Source organism: Pleurodeles waltl, chromosome 11 (genome assembly GCF_031143425.1).
Source record: "Pleurodeles waltl isolate 20211129_DDA chromosome 11, aPleWal1.hap1.20221129, whole genome shotgun sequence".
Taxonomy (NCBI): Eukaryota; Metazoa; Chordata; class Amphibia; order Caudata; family Salamandridae; genus Pleurodeles; species Pleurodeles waltl.
In genome coordinates, this window is record NC_090450.1 from 361,030,452 (window position 1) to 361,043,331 (window position 12,880).

At 44.8% G+C, this 12,880-nt stretch overlaps 1 protein-coding gene across 3 annotated transcripts in view; it reads left to right on the top strand.

The window, feature by feature from the left end:
• KIF1A (kinesin family member 1A) overlaps positions 1-12,880 on the top strand; it is a 3,950,406-nt gene that overhangs the window by 177,320 nt on the left and 3,760,206 nt on the right. For all 3 annotated transcript variants that reach the window (XM_069213666.1, XM_069213667.1, XM_069213668.1), the window contains exon 3: positions 11,951-12,112. In XM_069213666.1, coding sequence (XP_069069767.1) covers positions 12,007-12,112 — 106 coding nt within the window. In that variant the 5' untranslated portion in view covers positions 11,951-12,006. The remainder of the gene's footprint in view (positions 1-11,950; positions 12,113-12,880) is intronic.

The window sequence follows — 12,880 nt, forward strand, 5'->3', positions numbered from 1 at the left end:
GAGAGGGTGTGACACCCTCTCCCTTTGGAAAATGGTGTGAAGGCAGGGGAGGAGTAGCCTCCCCCAGCCTCTGGAAATGCTTTGTTGGGCACAGATGTGCCCAATTCTGCATAAGCCAGTCTACACCGGTTCAGGGACCCCTTAGCCCCTGCTCTGGCGCGAAACTGGACAAAGGAAAGGGGAGTGACCACTCCCCTGACCTGCACCTCCCCTGGGAGGTGTCCAGAGCTCCTCCAGTGTGCTCCAGACCTCTGCCATCTTGGAAACAGAGGTGCTGCTGGCACACTGGACTGCTCTGAGTGGCCAGTGCCACCAGGTGACGTCAGAGACTCCTGCTGATAGGCTCCTTCAGGTGGTGTTAGCCTATCCTCTCTCCTAGGTAGCCAAACCCTCTTTTCTGGCTATTTAGGGTCTCTGTCTCTGGGGAAACTTTAGATAACGAATGCATGAGCTCAGCCGAGTTCCTCTGCATCTCTCTCTTCACCTTCTGATAAGGAATCGACTGCTGACCGCGCTGGAAGCCTGCAAACCTGCAACATAGTAGCAAAGACGACTACTGCAACTCTGTAACGCTGATCCTGCCGCCTTCTCGACTGTTTTCCTGCTTGTGCATGCTGTGGGGGTAGTCTGCCTCCTCTCTGCACCAGAAGCTCCGAAGAAATCTCCCGTGGGTCGACGGAATCTTCCCCCTGCAACCGCAGGAACCAAAAAGCTGCATTACCGGTCCCTTGGGTCTCCTCTCAGCACGACGAGCGAGGTCCCTCGAATCCAGCGACTCTGTCCAAGTGACCCCACAGTCCAGTGACTCTTCAGTCCAAGTTTGGTGGAGGTAAGTCCTTGCCTCACCTCGCTGGGCTGCATTGCTGGGAACCGCGACTTTGCAGCTACTCCGACCCCTGTGCACTTCCGGCGGAAATCCTTTGTGCACAGCCAAGCCTGGGTCCACGGCACTCTAACCTGCATTGCACGACTTTCTAAGTTGGTCTCCGGCGACGTGGGACTCCTTTGTGCGACTTCGGCGAGCACCATTTCACGCATCCTCGTAGTGCCTGTTTCTGGCACTTCTCCGGGTGCTACCTGCTTCAGTGAGGGCTCTTTGTCTTGCTCGACGTCCCCTCTCTCTTCAGGTCCAATTTGCGACCTCCTGGTCCCTCCTGGGCCCCAGCAGCGTCCAAAAACGCCAAACGCATGATTTGCAACTAGCAAGGCTTGTTGGCGTCCTTCTGGCGGGAAAACACTTCTGCACGACTCTCCAAGGCGAGAGGGATCTGTCCACCAAAGGGGAAGTCTCTAGCCCTTTTCGTTCCTGCAGAAACCTCAGCTTCTTCTGTCCAGTAGAAGCTTCTTTGCACCCGCAGCTGGCATTTCCTGGGCATCTGCCCATCTCCGACTTGCTTGTGACTTTTGGACTTGGTCCCCTTGTTCCACAGGTACCCTAGATTGGAAATCCACAGTTGTTGCATTGCTGGTTTGTGTCTTTCCTGCATTATTCCTCTAACATGACTTCTTTGTCCTTAGGGGAACTTTAGTGCACTTTGCACTCACTTTTCAGGGTCTTGGGGAGGGTTATTTTTCTAACTCTCACTATTTTCTAATAGTCCCAGCGACCCTCTACAAGGTCACATAGGTTTGGGGTCCATTCGTGGTTCGCATTCCACTTTTGGAGTATATGGTTTGTGTTGCCCCTATCCCTATGTTTCCCCATTGCATCCTATTGTAACTATACATTGTTTGCACTGTTTTCTAAGACTATACTGCATATTTTTGCTATTGTGTATATATATCTTGTGTATATATATCTTGTGTATATTTCCTATCCTCTCACTGAGGGTACACTCTAAGATACTTTGGCATATTGTCATAAAAATAAAGTACCTTTATTTTTAGTATAACTGTGTATTGTGTTTTCTTATGATATTGTGCATATGACACTAAGTGGTACTGTAGTAGCTTCACACGTCTCCTAGTTCAGCCTAAGCTGCTCTGCTAAGCTACCATTATCTATCAGCCTAAGCTGCTAGACACCCTATACACTAATAAGGGATAACTGGGCCTGGTGCAAGGTGCAAGTACCCCTTGGTACTCACTACAAGCCAGTCCAGCCTCCTACATGCAGTATTTAGTGGGCATCCCTAGACCTGCAGATCAGATTTGATGGACACAAGAAGACCAGTGAGAAAGAAGACCCAGGGTTCGAGAACAGCAGTTCTGTTGCAAGAAGAAAAAGGTACCAATCCCTGCCTGCTGCACCCAGCTCTCGACAATCACCGTTGAGGGTCATCTGGACATCAGATGGACTCTAAGAAACCCCAAAGGACCTCCAGCCTTCTGAAAATCATCAAACATCTTCCTCCAGAGTGAAAGCATCACTCCCTGCACCCAGCAGGCAAGAAACCAGTGAAATTCAGTTCGCTGACTAGCCACTGACCAAGGTACCAGACCCAGCAGCCAGACCCTATTACACTTGTTGACCTGAAGGAAAAACCCTGCGGGTGTGCCAAGATTTGTGGTACTGCAACCTCAAGTTGGAACCCCAGAGTCGGGCACCCAGAAGAAAAGTCCACTCGGCCATCTCAGAGGACAAGAAGCATGCACCAGTCGAGAGACTTCAGGACACCTAAGACCACCTGCCAGAGTGGCCCTGTTGACCTGCAATCCACCCTCAAAGTGACCTGCGCCTGACTCTATAGACTCCTTGATGCACAACCCTTGGCTGATCTATATACACTTCACCCAGCCTCTCTGGCACCTGCATTGGAAAACCAGCTGTGATCTAGGGGACCCTAATCCCTTGAGACCTCCAAACTCCAAGGGGACCCACCATACTTCCTTAAAGTCCACCTGTGCAGTGTTTTTCCAAGGGGTCCCCTTCTCCATTTTGCAGCAGCTCCAAGAAATTCAGCCGCTGCTCCTGTCTGACCTGGGAACCACCCAAACTTCTCCTGCTGGCTCACAGGACATCTCGAAGACCTGGACCTAAAAATAGAAGGTGACACTTGTGAGAGCATTGCCATATTTTATATACATTTTCAAAGCTGTCTCCCTTTTTATTCCTATGGTGCGTAATTACGCACAAAAAGACTATTTTTGCTAAACTTTGAAAAATCATAACTTGAAAAGTACTTACCCAATCTTGATGATTTTGGTTTTAAAAATTCTGTAAAAATCTGAAGTATGTTTGTAAATTAATGAGTTATTCTTTTCAGTGTGTACACATTTATTGGTACTGTGAGTACAACAAATGCTTAGCACATCTCCAAGATAAGCCTAACTGCTCACCGACACTACCACAAAAACAGAGCATTATGTGGTCTGCTTTTTACATCTGGGGTTGCTTTGACTCTATGCACAGTGCATGTCTTTTTCATACACTACGTAAATAGCCAGCCTCCTGCACCATGGCAAGGAGGGTATTTTGTTTTTTACTGTCCCTTACCGCAGGGTTTGCCCCTAGCAGTGTTGGACAGTAAAAAAAAATTAATAGCTATATGTCTGCCCATCCTAACTGGGAAGACGAACATATGAGCAATCTTCTGACATTAATTATACTATTCCCAGTGCAGGTGTAAACTCGCACCAACTCTGGAAACATCACACTAATGAAATGCGGACCAGCTATTTGAAATCACTGGTTCGTATTTTATTGCTGACGGCAACCTGGGCTGGATTTCAAAGGGGATCCCTGAGTGACGATAGTACTTTAGTGGTCCCTCCCAGAATCCTCCCTTGAAAGGCGCAAAGATTGTGTCACTTCCTTCCGGCGCACAGTCAATACACCTCCTCACAATCTTTGCTTCTGGGCTAGGTCTGTAATATGCCATGAGTACAATGGAGAAGGATTTCCTCATTTGCCTGAAGCTACATCCCGATTGTCCGCATAAAATTAACGCCAGCACAATCTGTGTACCAGAAGGTGCTGCGCAAGCATCTGTGACCCCTTTCATAATACCAGAGTGCTCTCGAGGTGCATAAAGCAGGGCCGGCCCACATGTCTGTGGTGCCCCCAGATATCATTCTATAATACAGCTCCAAGAGAACTGTAAATATTTAACGTTTTAATAAAATAATATAAAAACTTTTTTCAATTTTAAAAGATGGGTGCTACATAGGTCCTTTCCAGTCAGTTCACTAGACTTGCGAAAGTTTAGGTTTTGTTTTGTTTCAGGAGAACATAGGGTCCTGATGCTCGCTGGTATCAAGACACTCATAATGTATTTATTATGCTAGCCCTTAAAACCACACAATAGCCCACGATACCGAAACACTGATAAGTTGTTAGCCAAGCAATTTGTTTTCTATAAAAACATTTTGAGTGGGGCAGGCATTTGAAGCTGTTTTCGAGCAATATCTATCTGAATTCGGCTCGGTTGCAAGTCATGGTAACATACACTACACTCTAAAATAATGTCTAAATGCTAATTATTTTACAATCCGCTAAATCGCATTTCAAGTGGGCAAACAAAAAGTTTAAAATGTAAAACGTTACTTTTAGAAACCTAACCTTGCAGTCATGAACAGATAACCCGATTAAAAGATCCAATATATTTCCCTCTGGAGTCTAACATCAAGTGTTTCTCAGTTTCACATGAAGTGGCCTCTCAAAGGATTTACTGAACAGACCTTCCAGAGATCTTGTAATTCCTGTCATTGTCTCCACCTCCTCAAAACTGTTGAGTCAAACCATAGTGTAGTGAGAGCAAACCAATGCATAACGCACAGGCTTTTATGTAAAACCATCTTAAACCAAAGTGTTTGCTGTTCATTAACCACCATGATTTCGGAAATAGCAAATGGTACGCACTGGGCATACAAAAATTATGTCTCTGTATGTTGTGCACGGAAATCAGTAAGTAATGTTTAGAAAACAGAATATTTCATGAGCAGGACCTTATGGCAATGACCATCTTTGGGATGATTTGCCACCAAATTGTACCTTATCTGTTTTGTTGCACTAAGGTCTATGTGCACTTTAGCTTTATAAATATGGGCCCCTCTGATGCAGATTTCTGCCTCAGTGAGACGTGCAATGGATGTTGCAGTGGGCGTTCCATCACAACAGCCATTGCCTTTGACGCTGCCCCAGATTTACGAGAAATTGTCAATCTGTGGCAGCGCCAAAAACTAGTGCCACCCCAGGGGTGGCTTTAGCATGTCAAAACAAGGAGAAATGCTTTTATTCCTCCTCGTTTTTTACTTTTCCTATGTCTACTGCATTTCTGCAGCACACATAGAAGAAGCAAAATGCCATGGATGATCGTTTATGTGCAAAAAGGTGTCCTTTCCTGCACATAAACAGTCATTACAAAATGACACTTTGGTACTTCTATGTGTGCTGCATTCTGCAGCACACATAGAAGTGCTAAATCACCAATTTAGTTTGTTTCTGTGCAGGAAGGGACACCTTCCTGCACAGAAACAATCTATCCCCTAAATGCACACACCCTTGCACTATGGTGCAAGGATGCCTGCATTAGTGCAAGCTGCTTAATTCAGTGCTGTCGCAGGGGGAAATGCAGCGGTGTGCTGTATTCCTGTCAATATGGTGCATCTCTGCATTTCAAAAGTGGCGCAGCGCTTCTATTTTTGGCACTGCACTGCGCCACTTTGTCATAAATCTGGGCCATTGTCCCATCCAAGGATTTGGCCTGTAAAACATAGCTTCAGGTCTACCATGTATAGTCTTACTACAGCAGCCTAAAAACCTGCTGTCAAATCTGTCAAAAACCTTTTATAATGGGTGCAAATCCAGCTTTTGAATATTAATGTCACCCCTAGGTAAAACTTGTTGTCCATAAGGTAGGGTGCCTGATATTTACAAGTGGAACATGTATGAAATTAAAGTTGGCATGTTCTTCCAGTGACTCTCCCTTAAAAGTTATTTTAGCTGGCAGGGCTGTGGCCGGATCCTGGAAAATATCAAAGTGCAGAATATAAACTTTAATCTGTAACGTTTGACAGGAAACAGCTAGGTTTTCATATTTAATAAAACTCTAATCCCTTGATAAAGTTAGATTTGTATTCAATATTTGGAATAGGTATTTTTTGGAAAGTTATATTTTTCCTTCCTAAGCCTCAGTTAGTTGAATTAACATTAGCCATTCCCTGACAATAAAGTGTGAGCCCTGCTCCCACAGCAGAGACAATGGTCTGGCCCTTTTGGCTTTCAATAGCCTTGATGTTGGGTGGTATTGGTTTTCTCCTTGCAGATAGGAGCATTGGATTGGGCCCAGAAACTTCAATAAGTCGAAAGGGACCAAGCTGCCCATGCACAAGTAGATGTAAAGTGAGACCCAGAAGAAGGCAAGCCTTTGTTCCTCACCCAGACCCACAGTAGCCAGGTTGGTTCTAAGCCCAGTGGGAGAGAAACTGACTCTAAAACCAGTATGGAGTGGGCACAGGAAGGGGGACTCCTCATTTCCCTTGCCACACCTCTGGGTAAACACATAGGCTCTACACAAAAGATTAATGGCTCCCCACTCTTGAATTTGAGGAATAAGGTGCACTGCGGAATTGACTGCAGTAGGGCAAAGATGAACTGCTGGAAAAGTGGATAGGGTTTCCTCTGGGAACATTTGCTCTATTGGTTATGGAATAGCCAGGAGTCACCTTATATTCACTGGCTTGTGCAGCCTATAAATGTAGGACCTCAAGGCACCCTCCTCAGAACACTTTCTGGGCCTGTGGGAGATTAGAAGAGGACTGGACTGTGCTTGCTGTAACCTGAGAGGAGCTCTGAAGGATTGGATATGCTCAGTCTTGTACCCAGGACAAAGAAGTAGACTCCAAGGTTCAGTGGGCTGACCTCTAATGTGGGTACAGGAACATAAAAAGCTGAAGAACCACTTTTTCCTGGATTGCCAGTTGCCCAGTCTCAACTAGATCTGCATGGGACCCTGATCAAGGCCTTTACTGGACCAAGCCATTAAGTTCCAAAAGTCTCTATTGAAGTCTGGGAGCCTTAGGTGACGAGCTGAGGAAAAGGGACTTATTCTTTCAAAGTTTTGGAGCTTAGAACAATTCTGACTTTCAGCTGGTCTTGGAATGGGACCAATCAGCAGAGCCGATCTGGCAAAGGTGCAACTTCAACTGACTGAAGAAACAGGCTTGTTTGGCTTAGTTTCTCTGCAGAAGCAAATCCATTTCAGCAGACCCTTGGTAAGAAGGTATCCAATGTCATGGAGCCCTTGTTGGATACAAATGGAAGCTGGAACAAAGTCTCTGATGACCAACTCACCACTGCCCTCTGCCAGTCTCTACCTCCGGTCACCATAGAGACCAATGCATCAGCATGGAACCTCCACCACTGGACCTCTGGCCCTTCTTAAGAAACCCTCCGAGAAGCAGCCCCGCAAGAAAGCCAGATGGTTCTCCCCTGCCCTTCAAAAGTCCAAAAACACCTGCAAATGGCTTGAGAAAAGATGGAGGAGCAGCAAGTCCCCTGCAGTCCATGCAGCCTGCAAAACTGCTGTCACGACTCACAACCACCTCATCAGAATCACTAAGAAAACGACATCCAAGAACACATCAACGCCAATGCACACAACAACAAAGAACTTCACAGTGATCAAAGAATTTACCAAACTAGGCACAGACTCCACAGACATCCCCCAGCCCAAGACCTCTGCGACAACCTCGCCACCTTCTTCCACCGCACGATTTTAGACATCTACTGCAGTTTCGCCACCCATGACCCTCCCACCCCCGCAACCACCGCACCCAAATGATCCAGCACCTAGCCAACTCTGCACAAATGGTCACCCTTTCCATGGATGACACCCTGAAGTCCATGAAAACCACCCCCTCCAGTGCCCCCTCTGACCCCAACCCACATCAGATCTTCAACCAAGCCAGCACCACCATTGCCTCCAAACTATGCCACACTAGCAACTGCTCCATCAAGTCTGCCACCTTCCCAGAAGACTGAAAGCACATGGAAATCAACCTATTGCTTAAGAAACCCTCTGCCAACCCAACGGAGTTCAAGAACTCCAGACCAATCTTGCTGCTCCCCTTCCCGACCAAAGTCCTAAAGAAAGCCATCAACGCCCAACTCACCAAATTTATCGAAACCAACCACATCTTGGATCTCTCCCAAGTGGGCTTCAAAAGCAACTACAGCAGGGAGACTGCACTTCTCGTAACAACAAACAACTGCACTCTCCTCGACCGAGGTGAAACCTCATCCCTCATCCTACTGGACCTCCTTGCCACCTTAGACACCACCTCCCACCACACCCTCTGCACCAGACTGCATGACACCGGCATCAGCAGCAAAGACTTAGAATGCATCCGCTTCTCCCTCACCGGCCGCACCCACGGAGTCAGGCTCCAACCGTTCACCTCACAACGGACTGAGATCAACTTGGGAATTCCTCGGGGATCCTCCTGAGCCACACACTCTTCAACAACTACATGGCCCTGCTCGCTAACACAGTCATAAACCACAAATTCAACATCGTCTCCACCCCTCTGGAGTGTGCATGGAGCCAGGCCTTGGCAAGGCAGGATCTTGTGAACACCAGAGACTTTCTTTTAATCTTTGCCTACTTCAAGGGCAGAAATGGGTATAAGTAGTGGACCAAAACCCCAGACTTTTAAAACACTTCTGGAACAAAAGAAACCTCTGCCAAGGAGAAGAGCTGAAGAGGTGTGTGGAGGAGTACTGTACCTTTGTTGTGTGTGTTTTGCTGGGTTGGCCTGCAATTGCCGCTTCTGCTTTGGAGAGAACAAAGACTGGACTTTGCTCTGTATCCTGCTTGTGAAGTTTCTTCAAGAGTTTAGACTGAGCTTGCCTCCTGTCAAGAAGTTTCAGGGACATCTAGTACTTTATCTGCTAGCACCTGGGCTTGCTTGCTTATTCACCTGACCTGCTAAGTGGTGCCACTTTCAGTCCCTGGGCCCTTGGAAGAGGAAACTGGTAAAACCTGAGTGAAAATGAACGCACCAGAGCCGAGTGGCAGAAAAATCAATGCAGCACCCACACTGTGGCTGTAAAATCGGCGCAGCACCCGCCGAGTAGCTGTAAAATCGAAGCAGCACCTGTATTGCGGCTGCAGAAATCAACACATCACCAGCTCAGTGCTGCTCCACCATTGCCATGCATCTGGATTTTCCACGCATCGTCCCCAGGCACCAAAACATCAACATCACCGCATGGTCCCGAGGCTGCTTGCCCAGAAATCAATGCATCGCTCTCCTGCGGGGACAGAACTGATGCATCGCCTACACGGGGGAAAGAATAGACACACTGCATCACTTGCAAGTAGGGGCTTGAAGCATTGCTTCCTTTTCTGACTCACTTTTGCCCCTATGGCTTTATTTTTTAAGCTTACCAAATACTTTGTGCTAAAACAACTATTTCTATAGACTAAGATTATCTTTGCTTTGAAAATTCATATCTTTGTGTATGTCGGAGTTTTGTTGTTTTGGTCTTGTTTTATTTAGATAAATATCAGCTACTTGTCTAAACTGGTGTGGTGTCCATTTGGGGCATTTTCACTGTGTTACTATATGTGGTGGGAACAAATACTTAACACATTGCCTCTGAGATAAACCTGACTGCTTGTGCCAAGCTACCGAGGGGGTGAGCAGAGGTTATCTTAGGTGTGTGACTCCTTTATCCTGACTAGAGTGAGGGTCCCTACTTGGACAGGGTGTAAACTGACTGCCAGCTAGAGATCCTATTTCTAACTTTATTCATTTTAATCAGTATAGTAAAAATGCAAATCAGCAGGTGATCCATGAAAATCAGTACATGGTGCATTTCAATCAACAAGTTATGATTTCAAACCAAATGGTTGTGCATTTAAACCAATAAACTACATTTGAACCATGCCATTATGTTTGCCAACCAGTATATTATGCACGTGAACCAGTGTATCAAATTTGCAATCAGCATGTAATAATTTCAAATCAATAGGTTGTACTTTACAAACAATGTATTGCAGATAACAAACCAGTGTATTTCAAGAATGAACCACTACATTATGCATTGGATCCAAACAATCAAGTGTTCCTGTACATTTTGAATGTAAACCAGCATATATTGCTTTCAAACAGTTATATTACAGATACAAACCTGTATATTACAAGAGTGTTGTGTTTAAAAACACACACATTAAGCTGTGTGTTCTCTCACATAAAACAATGTTCTTTAATGGTGTCCGAATAGTTGACTTCTGTATTAACAAACATATTGATTTTTCAAACCAATATTAATGTGTGCCAACCAGTATAATGCATGCAAACCAATAAAATGTGTGAACATGTGTTGTACCACCGAAAGGCACATCCAGAATGCTTCAAAGTTCAACCAATGTAGCTGGTGTGTGAACCACTTCAATTGATTTAAACCAATATGTGTTGCATACAAGTTAACTGAATTTCGGCCTGTTTGGGCACCTCCTAAAATACACTTAGGGGCAGATTTAAGAAAAGTGGCGCTGCACCAACCATGGTGATAGTTAGGGAACTAGTGTCAATATTTTTTAGGCTAGTTCGGAGCTTTGCAGGACTAGCGTCAAACGTTTTGAAGCTAATCCTGCAAAGCCCATTGAGGCCCATTGTAAACAATGGTGTGCCTTCTTTTAACGCCTGCTCTGAACAGGCGTTAAAAGTGCCCAAATAAATGATGCAAAGAAAGCTCTTGGATTTCTTTGCGCCATTTCCCCCCCACCCCCCCTAACGGGGGAACGCCCCCTTTTGCATACATTATGCCTGGCGCAGCCATAATGTAGCACAAAGGGTTACAAAGTGGCACAATGCATGCACTGCGCCACTTTGTAAAATTGGTGGTGATTTTGGTCTCATTGGTGCCACATTAGCATAAACAAAGACGCTAATATAGTGCACAGAGCTGCTAAGGTCTCTAAAATCTGCCCTTCTGCCTGCCACAGGCATAATGTTGTGCAAGGGGTTACAAAGTGACGCAATGCATGCATTGCACCACTTTGTAAATCAGGTGCGGTGATTTTTGCCTCATTGGGCAACATTAGCGTAAAAAAAAAATTACGCTAAAGTGCCACATGGAGGAGCTAGGAGCTAGGCGTTCTTAAATCTGGGCCTTAGAGTTTCACTCACATAATTACATTCCACAATAATCATCAAAGATACTGTGTACACTGCTACAAATACACACATTTACTCTCAGGTCCACTCGTATGTAATTTATATTTATTGGTAGAGTTAAACTGATTTTCAAACAGTCTTAAAAAAAAGTTTCAATATATGTATTAAAAACCAAATGTGTGTGAAAGGTAGTACTCTTAGTACGCTACACATAACCCCTTAAAGAGAGAAAGCAAACTTTATGCAGGGTGCTTTAGAAAAAGGTAAAAGATAGACCTATTGGTTGGCGTTTTTGTTATGAAAAAGTGTTGAACGGTCAGCTGTGAGTAGGGATTGTGTTTGATGTGTGAAGGAGATTAGAAAAGAGTAATTTTGGAAACAATAGTGCCCGAAGAGCGTTGACAAGTGTTGATGTACAGGTAGGAGATTTTAGTTCAGAAGTAGGAGGATGCAATATGATTGAGGGTGGAAATAATGCAGTGATCATACCTTTGTATACCTACCTTACAACTTTCGCTAGTTGTTCTGGATGCCTACATGTTCACCTAAATTTGATATTGACTGGCACATGAATGTCCAAGCTTTGGCACATAAGGCTCTTCTGTGGCACATTCAGAAGTACCATTAAGATCAAAGTTAATCATGAATATAATAAAAAAAAAATAAGCAGCCACTGTGCCTCCATTTAAAAAGACAACATTGACCGCACAACACACATTCACGCACACACACTTTCTCTCTCTCTCATATGCTCAAACACACTTACGGTTTGTGTCCTAGAACTTGTCCTTTTTTTTGACTGATGTACTTCAAAGTCTTTCTTGAATCCTATGAGGAACTTTTTCTTTTGTTAATCTCTTTACATTTTCTTTATTCTGTTAAGACTGTTCCTGTGACATCAAGCGAGCTAAAAGCAACAGAAATCTGTGAAGTTTAAGGATGGCTGGAGCATCTGTGAAAGTGGCTGTGCGTGTGCGTCCCTTCAACTCCAGGGAAATGGGCCGTGAGTCTAAGTGCATCATTCAGATGTCTGGAAGCACAACAAGTAAGTCAAGGAGATCCAGTTTCCCAATAACATGCACATATTGTGGTTTGATAAAAATGATATCTAAAATTAACAATGTTGGCAGTGATGGAGACATATGTCAAAATAATTGCTTGCTGATCGCATTTAGTTGGTATTTATTGAACCTTACTTCGTCCTTCCTGACATTTGCCGTTGGAATTCTCAAGGTTTCACTTCGACCTTGACCGTAGGTGCGGTTGCACGAGGTGCTGCTGTGAATCAGAAGTGTTGAAGGATGAAGTAGTCAGGAGATCCAGGAGCAAGTGAATGATAAAGGACATAGAAGCGTCTGTGTTTTGCTGAGGAGTCATCAGGCCGGGGGGGGGGGGGGGTGGGGGGGAGAGATGATGCACACTTGGTTAAGATCTTAATATTAAAGACTGGAAATTGACTCCTTATTTATCTCTGTTTTGAATTTACTCCCTAAGGCACAACTATGCAGGCTTAGGCACCATAAATGTAGCATTTAATGATAGCTGTGAAGGAATTACATGTTTACATGTCCTCTCTATTCAGTGGTTGCACTCAAATAAATGTTCATCCACCTATCACTTCATTTGGTGCCAAATGAGATGGTAAAGATTCCATGCTAGACAGCGTACAGGATGATGTAAAATGTATCAGCTTGTTATCAAAGTAGAGACCATTGGTGTTAGGTACTTCTAAAATGCATGATATCCCCTTCTCCCCGTTGAACCGTGTTGAAACTCTGTTATTCATTCCTTCTTTTTCTTTTGTTGGTGGTGA